This window comes from Adiantum capillus-veneris, chromosome 2 (genome assembly GCF_014529385.1).
Source record: "Adiantum capillus-veneris isolate H3 chromosome 2, ASM1452938v2, whole genome shotgun sequence".
Lineage (NCBI taxonomy): Eukaryota > Viridiplantae > Streptophyta > Polypodiopsida > Polypodiales > Pteridaceae > Adiantum > Adiantum capillus-veneris.
In genome coordinates this window covers 155208199-155221702 of record NC_140932.1, presented here as the reverse complement: position 1 = coordinate 155221702, position 13504 = coordinate 155208199, and the positions used below count along the sequence as shown (strand labels likewise).

Here is a 13504-nt window from a genome sequence, read left to right as displayed (position 1 = left end):
GTGGCCAAAAAGACATTGAGTGCTATCATTGTCACAAAAGGGGTCATATGAAGAAAGACTGTCGAAAGTGGAAACAAGAGAAAGGTAAAGACAAGAAGTCGGAAGAAGGCAAGACTAAGGAAAGCAGTATAAAGATTGAAGAGATCAACAATGTTTTTATTGAAGATTCTGATGGAGATATTTATCTCACATCTACCATGGATTCAACATTTTTGGTTACCACTGATGACTATGCTTTACAGGATTGGGTTATTGACTCAGGTGCATCGTTTCATGTGACTCCTCACAGAGAGTGGTTCAGTACATATGATGCAGCCCGTAAAGGTCGTGTTCGTCTTGGCAATGATTTTTCTTGCGACATAGTTGGTGTCAGCGATGTGCAACTGAAATTTCAAAATGGTTCTTCATTCATGCTCAAGAATGTGAGACATGTCCCGAAGCTTACCAAAAGCTTGATTAGTACAGGACAATTGGATGACGCAGGATATTACTGCACATTTGGTGATAGTTCGTGGAAGATCACCAAAGGTTCTTTAGTGGTAGCACATGGTTCAAAGTCTGGGACTTTGTACGTGCTACATGTATCCAATGTTAAAAACCATGTAATTTGTGTAACCGAGTAGCCAAGTGTTTCTTTGTGGCATCGCCAGTTAGGACATATGTCTCAAAAGGGAATGAAAATCTTATCTCGTTTTGGTTATGTGCCTGGCTTCAATTTCTTAGACTTTTTCAGTTTGTGAGCATTGTCTTTATGGTAAACAAACACAGTCACCAGACAAAAGGGGAAGCACTCACAAAAGTGAGCCATTACAGTTAGTGCATAGGGATGTCTGTGGACCTATGCCTGACGTATCTATGGGAGGTTCATTGTACTTTGTTACATTCATTGATGACTTCTCAAGGAAAGTGTGGGTATATCCTCTCAGGAAAAAGGATAAAGTTCTTTCAAAATTTCAGAATTTTGTGGCATTCGTGGAGAATCAGTCTAGCAAGAAAGTAAGGTGCTTGAGGTCAGACAATGGTGGTGAGTATGTCACTAAAGCCTTTCAGAATTTTTGTGATTCCAAAGGCATCAAAAGAGAGTTGACTGCTCCATATAACCCTCCACAAAATGGTGTTGCTGAGAGGATGAACCGTACAATACAAGAGAAGTTATGTAGCATGTTGTCTAATGCAGAGTTGCCTAATGGATTTTGGGCGGAAGCGTTAGCAACTGTTGTCCATCTTATTAATAGATCTCCTAACAATGCTTTAGATGAGAAGGTAACTGAAGAGCTTTGGTCTAGGAAGCCACCTTCTTACAAGCATCTTAGAGTCTTTGGCTGTGAAGCGTATTGCCGTGTTCCAAAGGAGTTTCGAAGCAAGTTGGCTCCTAAGTCAAAGAAATGCATATTTCTTGGCTATGGCAATCCTGGCGAGATGGGATTTCGGTTATGGGATCCTTAAGCTAAAAAGATAGTTCGCAGTAATGACGTATACTTCAATGAAGAAAAGATGCATAAGAAGCCTGTGCATACAGTGGAGGTCAGGAGAGTTATCTTCCAAGAAGATGGAATTTTCCACAATAGGGATGAAGTGCCTAATGTCAGACAACAAGTACAGAATCCTCCTGCAGTACAAGATGTTGCTGAGGGACAACCGGCTCAAGCAGTTATTAGAAGGTCTACAAGAGTTTCAAGGCCTCCTAATAGATTTACTCCCTCATTGGACTACATTATGTTGACAGATTACGGAGAGAATTCCTGCTATAAGGAAGCCATGTCAATGGATGACAAGGCAAAGTGGGAGAAAGCTATGCAATCAGAAATGGACTCGTTGCATAAGAATCAAACTTGGAAGTTGGTTCGGTTGCCTAAAGATAAAAAGGCATTACCATGCAAATGGGTGTACAAGCAAAAAATTACACCTCATGATAATAAACCCAAGTACAAGGCACGACTTGTTGCTAAAGGATTTAAGCAGCAGCAGGGTATTGACTTTGATGAGATCTTTTCTCCGGTTGTCAAGATGACTACTCTGCGGTGTGTACTTGCGTTGGTTGCTAAAGACGACATGGAACTTGACCAGATGGATATCAAGACGACGTTCTTGCATGGTGATCTTCAAGAAGAAGTTTATATGCAGCAGCGAGAAGGTTTTGTTGAGAAGGGCAATGAAGACTTGGTGTGTCAATTAGAAAAGACTTGGTGTGTCAGTTAGAAAAGACTCTTTATGGTCTAAAACAGTCATCAAGGGAGCGGTATTGTAAATTCTACTCGTTCATGCTCTCTCAAGGCTACAAACGTAGCAATATGGACCATTTCCTCTACACGAAGCGAGCTAACGATGGTAGTTTGCTGATTTTGGTCCTTTATGTGGATGATATGTTAATTGCTGGGAAATGCAGGGATGAGATTTCAGCCTTGAAGTCAAAGTTACATGCAAACTTTGAAATGAAATACATGGGTGAAGCAAGACATATCCTTGGCATGCACATTAAGCGAGACAAATGCAAGAAATTGGTCTATTTGTCTCAATCTGAGTACATTGCTAAAGTGCTCAAGCGTTTCAATATGGAGAAGGGGAAGGCATTAAGTACTCCATTGCCTCCATATGTGAAACTTTATAAAAATGATTGCCCTAAGTCTGAAGAGGAAAAGGCTAAAATAGCACAAGTGCCTTATTCATCTGCAGTTGGGAGTTTGATGTATGTTATGATTGCTACATGTCCTGATATTGCTTTTGTAGTGGGAGTTGTTAGCAGATATATGTCAAATCCAGGCAAGAAACATTGGGAGGCAGTGAAAGGGATTATGCGATATTTGAATGGTACAAAAGACATGTGCATTTGCTTTGGAAGAAAGGAAGCATGTGTAATTGGTTACACGGATGCAGATTATGCAGGAGACTTGGACAAGAGAAGGTCCACTTCAGGCTATGTTTTTGAATTCACTGGAGGTGCAGTTTCATGTCGATCTCGTTTGCAAGATTGTGTTACCTTGTCTACTACAGAGGTTGAATATGTTGCAGCTTCAGAAGCTTGCAAGGAAGCTATATGGCTTGGTCGGCTGGTGGGAGACTTGGGAATCAATGTTGAGATGCCTGTGTTACAGTGTGATAGCCAAAGTGCTATACAATTGGCAAAGAATCCAGTGTTTCATGCAAAGACAAAGCATGTGGATGTGAAGTATCACTTCATTCGTGAGGTGCTTGAGGAGAAGCGATTGCAGCTTGCCAAGATTCACTCCACTGAAAACCTTGCTGATCTTCTAACAAAGGGCTTACCTTCAGAGCGGTTTGCACATTGTCGAGCACTCATGGGCATTGGGTAGATGATCATGGTCATTGCCTACCTGTATTGTGTATATATATATATATATATATATATATATATATATATATATATATATATACACTGTTACCCCAGCTTAAAGCACTAAGTAGAGCGTGCTATTCCTCCTGGGGAATCCAAAACGTGTAGCCGCCTCTGATGTGGTCTGGCACAGTAGAGCAGAGCCACCATTGCGCCTCAAGGCAGGGTAGGTGAAGCCCAATAATTTTTTTTAAACCATGTTATTAGTTGCCAGTTAAGGTCTTGCAACCATCATAACCCTATAGGGGTTCCATCCCACGGTGAATACCAACATAGTGTAGCTAGGAAAGATGTAAGGCTATAGTGGAGATACATAGCCAGGATGACATCATTAGGGGGTAGTATAGCTTTTTATTGTGCTGAAAACATAAAGACAAGCAACAAAGTGTGTGTGTGTGTGTGTGTGCACGTGCGTGCGTGCATGTGTGTGTGTAAGAACACACCACAAATTCCTACCTCGTATTTCAAAGCTATGTGTTGGTGTAATACACACATGAATGGCCCAAACAAGCCATCCCTTATGCATATGAGCTCAGAGGATTCACACAATGCCATGGGAGTTGTCACGACATCGTGACAACCCCCAAGTGGGGAGTTGCATGTGGGTGAGCTTGGGTTCCAAAAATCAAGAAGCAAACTACCTTTTTCGCATGCTTTAGGAGGTCACGAGCAAAGAGGGCAAAGAAGGGGCTATTTTGGATTATTATTGATGGTTTTTGGAGGTATGGACTTTTTAACGAGCTCTCTTTTTGTTCTCTCTCTTGCTCTTGAATGTGAAGAGAAGCATTGTTAGGGTTAAGAAGACGTTTCACATGGTCAATTTTGCTCTCTCATGGACAGAAGGGGATTAATGGGATATAGGTTTTGACGAGCTCTTTCATGGAGAGTAAATGATTGGGGATAGTTTTGGAATTCATTCATGCTTAGGAAATTTTAGGTTGGATGAGGTTGATTCTAATTGGAATCGGTACCTATCAATCAATTCAAGCATTGGTTTTTGATTGGGACTAGTGCCTATCGATCAATTCATGCACCGATTTCTATTTTGGGGTTTCCATAGTCAAGGTGTACTCTGACTAGTGCGTGTATGGTCGATCTGTGTTTTTGGCTTATTGGAAATCATGAATTGGAATTTTTTATCAATTATAGCTCCAAATATTTCCTATATCTCTATGATTTGTCTTGATTTCTTACTATCATGTGCAATTAGCAATCACATTTCTAGTTCAACTAGAGATATCGTTGAGCTAAGATTTTATTGATTTTTTTCAAGGCAAGTAAGAGGCTAACTGGGGGTTGGAAAGGCTTACCGAGAGCCAAAACAATGCATACCATTGGATCTTAAATGAACCTTGGGAGGTGGGATCGACAATCGGCAAAAATTCAACGTCATTGACCACCCTCACTCAAAACCCGAGTTTCAAACCCATGACAAGCATGTTGGCAATGTGATGCCCTAACCATGTGCTCATGTGGGTTTCCTTGCCCCCTTGCTACTTCACTTGCGCATAAATTAAACCGTCCTAGGCAAAAATAAACTCATACGTAAAAAATAAACTCGGACCCATCAGATGGAACATGAGCGCCATAGTAACCGTAACCCAATTCAGAGTCATATAGGGCCAATGCTTGGGGTTCATTCATCCCTCGCGGTATATAGTGTTGAGGCATGGAGAGGGGTGTTGTAGGTGCTTGCTTTGAGTGTGCTATGAAGGTGCCAAATGCTATTGTAGGCTCATTGGTATGTTTTATTGTCTACTAGGTCTGGTTTTTTAATTTATTCCCAATTAATGGGAATATGGGAAGGTGCATTGAAACGAGAGGCGAAAGAAGGAGGGGGACAAATGGCAATCATGTGGTACCTTGTTGACTCTCTCTCTCTCTCTCTCTCTCTCTCTCTCTCTCTCTCTCGGGAGGCTATGGGTGATTCTAGTTGATAAGAGCGTAGCACTGAGAGTTGTAGAGATGATGGGGGGGGGGGGGGGGGGGGGGGTGCTAAGAATAACGGGGGAATCTTAGAGCTGAGTTGTAATGCATACTGGCAAGGTTAGTGGGGATGAGGAGATCTCCATTGAAGGAAAAAGAAAATACATTGGGTGAAAGTAGACACCCTCTAGTGCTTCTATTAACACCTCAAAAAAGTGAGGCATTACGATATAATTCTGAAAGAGATCCCAAACAAGGGGGAGGTAGAGGCATTAGGCAGGGGGGCGGTACAGCGAAAGCGACAAAACCGGGGGGCGGGGAGGGCGGGGGGTCTTCTAAGTAATAAATACTTTAATTTTAGAGCTAGTAGGTGGGTATTATACACCACTCCTAGAACTCATATATTTTAAAAGGAATGTGGGAAGATTCTAAGGGAAGTTTTGTGAATGAAAGGTAAAGGAAATGAAACCAAGGGAGAGGGGAGTGGGGGGTAGGTGGCGAGCGTGTGGTCACCAGCTACCTACGTGCATGGGCATGAAGAAGAGAAGGAGAGAGGGGCGCGTGGCTAGACGAGGGGGGAGGGATGGGGGACCACATGCCATCGCTTTTTTGGTGATAAAGGTGTGAAATAACTAACGACAAGGACATGCCAACGAGATGGTAGCTTACAGGGAGTTAACATTGCATGCGAAGACCAAAGATTATGAGTATTGCATGGTAGTTTTTAATGCCTGTGCTGTTGGGAGGAGAGTGATAAAGAAATCTGTGTAGATTCAGGTTAATGAAATGGGCAATGGAGCCAACAGGTGGTAGGAGAGGGAAGGAAAAGGGCAACTTAGAGGCATGCATGTAGCTGGGAGCAAGGCATGGGGCAGGATCGTGGGTTGTGTAGGCAGCAAAAGGATGACCTACACTGAGAAAAGGTGGTTCTTGGTGGCTGGGCTAGAGAAGATGTCTCCCTTTGCATTCAAAGAGGAAAAAGAGAACGCTGCCAATTGTTAGGTGTGGTCATAGGTGGCAGGGAGGGAATGATGTGCAACCACGAGCGAGAAGGCAAGCGTCGCGCGTAAGAGGGTAACACATGCCATGTTTGTTCACATCGACAGCGCAATTTGGACAACAAGGTGAGTTCTATTGAGTCGTTAGTGCAAAGGTCTTGGAGCATATGTAACCGTTTGAGTTCGAATCTAACTACACTACGGTGCTTTTGGTCAATCGCTCCATGTGCTATCATTCTCAATAGAAAAGAGCAAACAAATCTACGAAGATTCCATTAAATGAAAGCAATGAACGACTAGCCAATAGAAGCTAGTATGTGCCACTTGGTCATTCTGTTTTTTCTTAAAAGAAGATAAACATAAATTTGACTAAAATAAGTGAAAGGGTCACGGTGGCTTTCTAAAATAACAAGAAAATGATAAAATCATTAGGTTGAGTTCAACTAGAATTATATAACGTAAAGCATTGTTCAAGAATATCTCTTTTATTAAGGGACTGAGTTTCCTCCTTGCAAAGAAGCAAACCGAAAATAATAGTTGAATTTTTGAATTTGCAAGATTTTTGAACTAAGTTCTCACATATTTCACCATTTTTTCTTCCCTTTACCATGGTTTGCTCATTTAGTATATATAAAAAAAAATTATATATATATATATATATATATATATATATATATACACACACACATATATGTGTGTGTGTGTTTATATATATGTGTAAAATAAATAAATATATGTATGTGTATATGTATGTATGTATATAGAATTTACTAGAATTATGCAAGGTGAAGCTTCACTTTAGCATTGTAAAAGAATAGAATGCAAGTGAAGTCAAGCCCTCTAAGGATGTGAAATTTAGCTAAAAAAGGAAGATTCATTTAATATTTTAAAATAAAAATAACATTTAAGATAAGTCTCCATCATGGCACTAAAAACAATGAAAGTCTGTCTAACCCAACACAACACTAAGGCTTCTTCTACTAGAAAGCAAAAAAGGAGAAGTTACAAAGCCTCAAAGGTGGGGGAAGAGGCATCCCAATCATGTTGTCTTTAAGAAGAGTTTCCCACGGGAAGGGGTTGTCATATACCTCCGTTGAACCAATAACACTACCTCCCAAAAATTAACTGCGTATTTGCATGCTGCTAACCTCCACTATTTGCTGGCCATGCCTTTTGTACCGCAGTTTGTTAACTCTGCCCATTTGGACCGATTTTGAAAGCTTAAGCACAATTGACCCTTGCCTTTCGTGCAAACGTTGTTTTTGTCGATAGGTTGAGGTAAACCCCCGCACGTCTGCAACGAGCTCCCTAGCTTTCCATCGCCTCCGCTCTCATTGTTCACAAAGGAAGGCGAACACGTTCATGGCATGCTGTGGATGATCATTGGCAGTGAGCGCTATGGGCCCTTAGGGCTACTTCTCTCTTCTTCGCGCCCAAAAGCAGGTGAAAGGCCTTCAACTTCCGGGGGGTATCGCGATTCGCCCATTTGAATGGTGGGTCCAGAAGGCTTCTCCAATGGATGAATGCCATGCACTCTTGCTCCGCCTCGTCTGAACCGAGCCTTCTTCATGTTCATCTCCTCAAAATAAATTGAGTTACACCATACAAACCTTTAACATTGTAAAAGTGAGAGTCAGAGACAGTCACAGAGGCACTGCTTGATGATGGCGTCGTTGATTAAAAGTGTGGGCTTCCTCGGCACGTACAGTATTGCCGCAAGTCGCCTTGGCCATGGCTGCTCGCTGCAGCGTAAGCACGCGACCATGGCAATGGCAGTCTCCACCGATCGAGCGGATGAAGTCCGTTTCGACCTCTCCACATTCCTGGAAACCAAGAAGACCTCCATCGCGTCGGCCCTAGACCACGCCATCGTCGTGCAGAGGCCCGCCTCTATCTATGAATCAATGAGGTATTCTGTGTTTGCCGATTCTAGCAGAGTTTGCCCCCTCCTTTGCATTTCTGCGTGTGAGCTTGTCGGCGGTTCTTCAGATCTGGCTATGCCCACTGCTTGTGCCCTCGAGATGGTGCACACTGCTTCATTCATCCATGATGACCTTCCTTGTATGGATGATGATGAGCTACGAAGAGGGAAAGCTGCAAACCACAAGGTCTTTGGTGAGGACCTTGCCATTCTTGCTGGAGATGCCCTATATGCTCTTGGAGTAGAGCATGTAGCTGTAAACAGCAAAGGTGTTTGCCCTGATAAGCTTCTGCAGGTTATCTCAGAGCTAGGCAAAGCTGTTGGCTCTGAGGGCATGGTCGCAGGCCAATACCTAGAGTTGGCCAGCAATGAAAATGATGAGGAACTTACCTTTGAAGCTTTGCAAGACATTCACTTGCAGAAAACAGCTGCATATGCAGAGTGCTCGACCGTTTGTGGTGCTATTCTGGGTGGTGCTGATGAAGAGCAAATCCAGAGTCTTCGACAATATGGTCGGGCTCTGGGACTTCTTTATGAGGTTGTAGTAGACATGACGGAACAGCAGAGTAAGGACTCAAGTAAGTCACCTTCTTCCTACATCAAAGTGCTTGGATTGGACAAGTGTAAAGAGTATGGGAAGAGATTGCGCAGTGAGGCAAAGTCCTACCTGTCTGGTTTTGATGCAAAGAAAGCTCTACCTCTACTATGCTTTGTCGATCAGCTAGCTGACAGAGTTGGTAATTATGAGGATTTGTGAGTCCTTTGTATGCTTATTGCAATTCATATAGAGGTCGGCTGTGCTGCTTACTGTATTTGCAGATCAACAAGACCCCCTTACATAACCTTGAACGTTGTGTGGGCCTCATTGTCACTTTGTGCCTAAGCTCTAAACAGGTTACTCCTTTGTCTTGCAATGTGGAGATATGAAGCTGGTGGTAACTAGTAGTGAGTGAACACGCCAAGCGACCTCCTCTTACTTGGACACACATATAGAACTTTCTCTGTTTTGTTCTTTGTATTACAATCAGAATCTAGTCTAGCAAATCTCTTGGCAATGTAGGTTTTGCTTGCAGTTTCCTATTGGAAAAACTTGATCATTTTGCAAGGATTGGAAGGCTGCTGGCCATGAAAGTTCGATAACCTGTGAGTGGTTTCTTAATGCAGTTCTTTCTAAGCAACAAGATTTCATGCATCTTTTAGAGGCAAGCTTTCATATACCTTATAACGTTGGGGCTTAAAGAGCCCTATATTCAGAGGGTTTTTCAATCAATAAGGATTCCCTAATTCAGTGGGTTTATTGGGACGGGAAAGTTGATGGTTAAATTTTCACCATCATCTATTACATGCTATGGTCAGCCGTTTTACATGCATTTATTCTTTGCTCCATTCTGGAGTGGTCCCATGTATCCATGAAAGCTGTTTTTCTTGCTCATGCAGATTTTGAAATTCCGACTTCCCCCAATTTTGGCACTTACGGAACTGGGTCACAACTCACCATTCTTTACTTGACTCTATGAAGCATTTGCTTGTCCTTGCAGATGTGGAATCAAGTGAATCTGATGTGGGGGCGTTTAGTAACTGTGCATCGTAGATTAAGGAGCCCATAACATTCTGCATTTTTCCAGACAAATGTGTGATAGCTTTCTTTCTAAAACAAACCTTACTCCTACATTTGAATGTCTAATCGTTTTTTATGCTAATGGGCAAACCTTTGCAAGTGAAGCCTTGAAATTTTCTTTGTTTCTTTGTTTGTACATGTCCTTTTCATTTTTAATACCAACGTGAGTCTTGTTGTAGAGAAGAGACGATCATGTAGTTGCTGCTTATTAACTCATGATTTTGGGAGTCTCGACTCAGATGCCTGCATCTTCAGGAGCTGCTGGAGAGTGAGGTTTGAGTTTGTTAGTTGCTTTCGTAGCTTAGAACTTGGTGACTTCAACCTATGGATTGGATAGAGTGGAAAGTAGCAATGCTTCGAAAAAACTGTGTGATTGTGATCTCTCTTCACTAGTGGTGATGGGCCAAACTACATGGCTACTACCTTTTATACTGTCTTGCTGCATGTGGAAGCAAAGAAGCACCTTAAAAGCCTAGTTGAGCATTGTGCAAGATGCAGGGGTTCAATTTTGTCCTGAGGAGCTCCTTATGCAAGAGCTCTCTCTCTCTTTCTGTCTCTCTCTCACGTGTGTGCGCACACTCGCATTTCGTCTATGACATACTCATCGGGAGTTCTTTGTTAATGCAATTGTGAAGGGCTGAGTATCAAATATTTCCTTGGCAGTTCAAAAGAGAAGCTTGCGTGAATAGAGTAAGGAGCGTGAGGCATCATTATGCTCATTGCTCTCCACCCAAATTTGTGCTTTCTTGCTTCTCCCCCTTCCCACACCCGCACTAACACGAGGCACACTCCCTCACAAGTGGTACTAGAGCTTCGGTTTCCGACTGCTCTTGGTGCACGTGCACGAGTTCGAAATAAGCTGGGTTGAGACCTTGGCATGAGTTCGAAATAAGCTGAGGTTGAGATCTTGGTGTGCAAAAAAACTGAGCTGAAGAAGACGGTCGACTCTGTGTACAAAGCTTGGAGATTTGAGAGAAGCGAAGGAAAAGCTTGGATTAAGGCTTACGACAGTGTTGGTTTTTTGTTCTTTTTTAAGTATGCAATAAACGGGCAGCGCAAGAAGCAGTGTTTCATTCAACCTGCAAGTAGTGCTCTGCAAATTATATCAAGCAGCGCTGGAATCAACTTCTGTAATGCAACGACAGAGGTATCGTGGAAAATTTTCTACCAGCACTGGAGTCTGTAGCAAGGAGCAGTCGCACGTGTTCAAAAAAGCTTAGAGATTAGGTGCTTCTTCTTTGGAATTGGAGAAAGAGAAGCAAGGTGTGTGCTTTTCGACACACACCTTGCATGTCCACTTCGGCTCTCAGCATCGATGAACTTGTATTTTGGATTGTGGCATCAGCGGCAGATTTCGACATCTGGCCTTTCGGCATCAGCATTCCTTCACATCCTCGCCATCGACGGCCTTGCATGGCTTACCTTCGACATCCTCTTTTCAGTATCGTCTTCTTTAGCATCAGACATGCTCTCTTGCATTGTAGAGAGCGAGACAGGGGGAGAGCTTGTCAGTAGTGAGAGGAAGCCTGCCATTAGTAGCAATTTTATGTGTTTTTTGGAGCACTTTTTTGGATCACCATATACGTTGTAGCAAGGAGCAGTCGCACGTGTTCAAAAAAGCTTAGAGATTAGGTGCTTCTTCTTTGGAATTGGAGAAAGAGAAGCAAGGTGTGTGCTTTTCAACACACACATGCATGTCCACTTCGGCTCTCAGCATCGATGAACTTGTATTTTGGATTGTGGCATCAGCGGCGGATTTTGACATCTGGCCTTTCGGCATCAGCGTTCCTTCACATCCTCGCCATCGACGGCCTTGCATGGCTTACCTTCGACATCCTCTTTTCAGTATCGTCTTCTTTAGCATCAGACATGCTCTCTTGCATTGTAGAGAGCGAGACAGGGGGAGAGCTTGTCAGTAGTGAGAGGAAGCCTGCCATTAGTAGCAATTTTATGTGTTTTTTGGAGCACTTTTTTGGATCACCATATACGTTTCTTGCAACAATATTCTTTTATGGTTTTAGAGAGTTATTTTCTTTGTGGTATTGCTTATGTGTAGCCGTTGACGGCTTCTCATATACAGTTTTACAACCACGTGGACTCAATTGTCTTTGTGGTATTGCGTATACGTAGCCGTTGACGACTTCTCAGATAAAGGTTAACACGCATAGGGACAGTCATAGGTTCTTTTGACACCATATTTGCGAGTATCTTTGACAGGTGATAGGTATTTACAAGCATTTCAGGGAGCTTGGATGCATATGGTTTATGCATGATCAGCACTTTGAGAGTGCTTATGCTATGTTGAGCGCATGTCTACACTTAAGAGTGCCTGTTATTGTTCATGTACGATGTGTTGCGGATACTACCACTATACATCGTTGTGGAGCATATTTTGGCTCGTTTTTGCAGTCCTGGCCATCTCTAAGATTGCTCTCGGAAGATCCCTTTCTGAAATTGTGGCTCGTCGTGTATGCATAACCTTTTGTGAGGGTCATGTGATATTTTTTGAAGCCGAGCACTAGGGGTCGGGTTACCTAGTGTGAGGTGGATGAGGTTACTGGTAATCCGTACTTGTGGCCTTGCCATAGGATATGTATAGAAAGGTATAGGTGCGTTGACGCCAAGTTGGCAATCTTTTGACAGTATTATGCTAGTTGATGCCTCATCAGTACTCTTTTACGGTTTATGCATTGATTTTAAGCGAAGTTTGGTTGAGATTTTGATCTCTGTACAAACGACTGTCAAAATTTTCACTGAAATTTCGTCATAACTCCTTAATTTCACTCTTGCATTTGCTATTGTTAGTTATGGCTAGATCTTCTGAGAAAGAAGAATACTATATCAAGAAGGTTGATGGCAAGAACTTCATGACATGGAAGCAATGTATGCTTGATGTCTTGGTCAATAAGGGCATTGCAATGCCATCGAAACGATGTCATCTTGGTGAGTCTATTTTCTTTTTTATTATGGACAAGGCTAATGCAAAAGAATTATGGAAGTCGTCATGTTCATCTTGGGACGGCAAAAGTGTTTCGAATAAAGTTTTTCAGTTCATGCGTTTGAACATGAAAGAGGGTAGCAGTGTGAGTTCACACTTAAATGAATTCAACAACTTGTTTACACAGCTTACATATAAGAGACTCAGTTTCAATGATGAAATAAAAGCTATTTTTTTGTTGTGTTCGTTGCCTATATTATGGGGCACGTTTAACACTACCGTTAGTAACTATGCCTCCAAGGGTAAGCTTGTTTACAATGATGTTACAAGTGCTTTGCTCACGAAAGAGATTACACGTAAGTCTGTTGACAATAGTGTGCATGACGGTGTATCTACAGCTCGTGATGGTCGTCCCAGACAAAGCAATTGCAGTCGTAGTAACGAGATCGCAAAAATGTTCGTAGCAAGAGTCATGGACGTGACTTGCAAAATGTAAAATGTTATCATTATCACAAGAAAGACCATGTGAAGAAAGATTGTCGCATTTTGCAACTTGAAATGGGTAAATCCATTGTCAAATATGACCCTCTTAAAAACAATGTAAAGATCGAGGAGCTCAATGTAGTTGAGTCTCCACCAGTTGAGCTTGTCCCTGAAATGTTGCAAGCGTCAGATGTCTTGATATTCACTGTTGACTTGAGTCCAAATGCATTCTTGGCTCTTGAAGAGTGTTAAGCGTAAAACTCGATCA

The 13504-nt window shown here is 42.3% G+C and overlaps 1 protein-coding gene across 1 annotated transcript; it reads left to right on the top strand.

Annotated features, from left to right (window-relative positions):
• Window positions 1–7881: 7881 nt before the first annotated feature.
• LOC147463899 (geranylgeranyl pyrophosphate synthase, chloroplastic-like) lies at window positions 7882–9832 on the top strand. The gene is made up of 4 exons (XM_086491817.1): window positions 7882–8934; window positions 9092–9132; window positions 9304–9340; window positions 9635–9832. Exons 1-4 carry the CDS (start codon window positions 7938–7940, stop codon window positions 9712–9714), a joined length of 1155 nt encoding a protein of 384 aa, XP_086347943.1. The 5' UTR covers window positions 7882–7937; the 3' UTR covers window positions 9715–9832.
• Window positions 9833–13504: the final 3672 nt, after the last annotated feature.

Coding starts and splice junctions, on each gene's coding strand:
- LOC147463899 (XM_086491817.1), top strand. CDS start 7,938: ATGATGGCGTCGTTGATTAAAAGTGTGGGCTTCCTCGGCACGTACAGT. Junction 9,133..9,303: donor GTGGAGATATGAAGCTGGTG/GTAACTAGTAGT, acceptor TCATTTTGCAAG/GATTGGAAGGCTGCTGGCCA. Junction 9,341..9,634: donor CCATGAAAGTTCGATAACCT/GTGAGTGGTTTC, acceptor TTGCTCATGCAG/ATTTTGAAATTCCGACTTCC.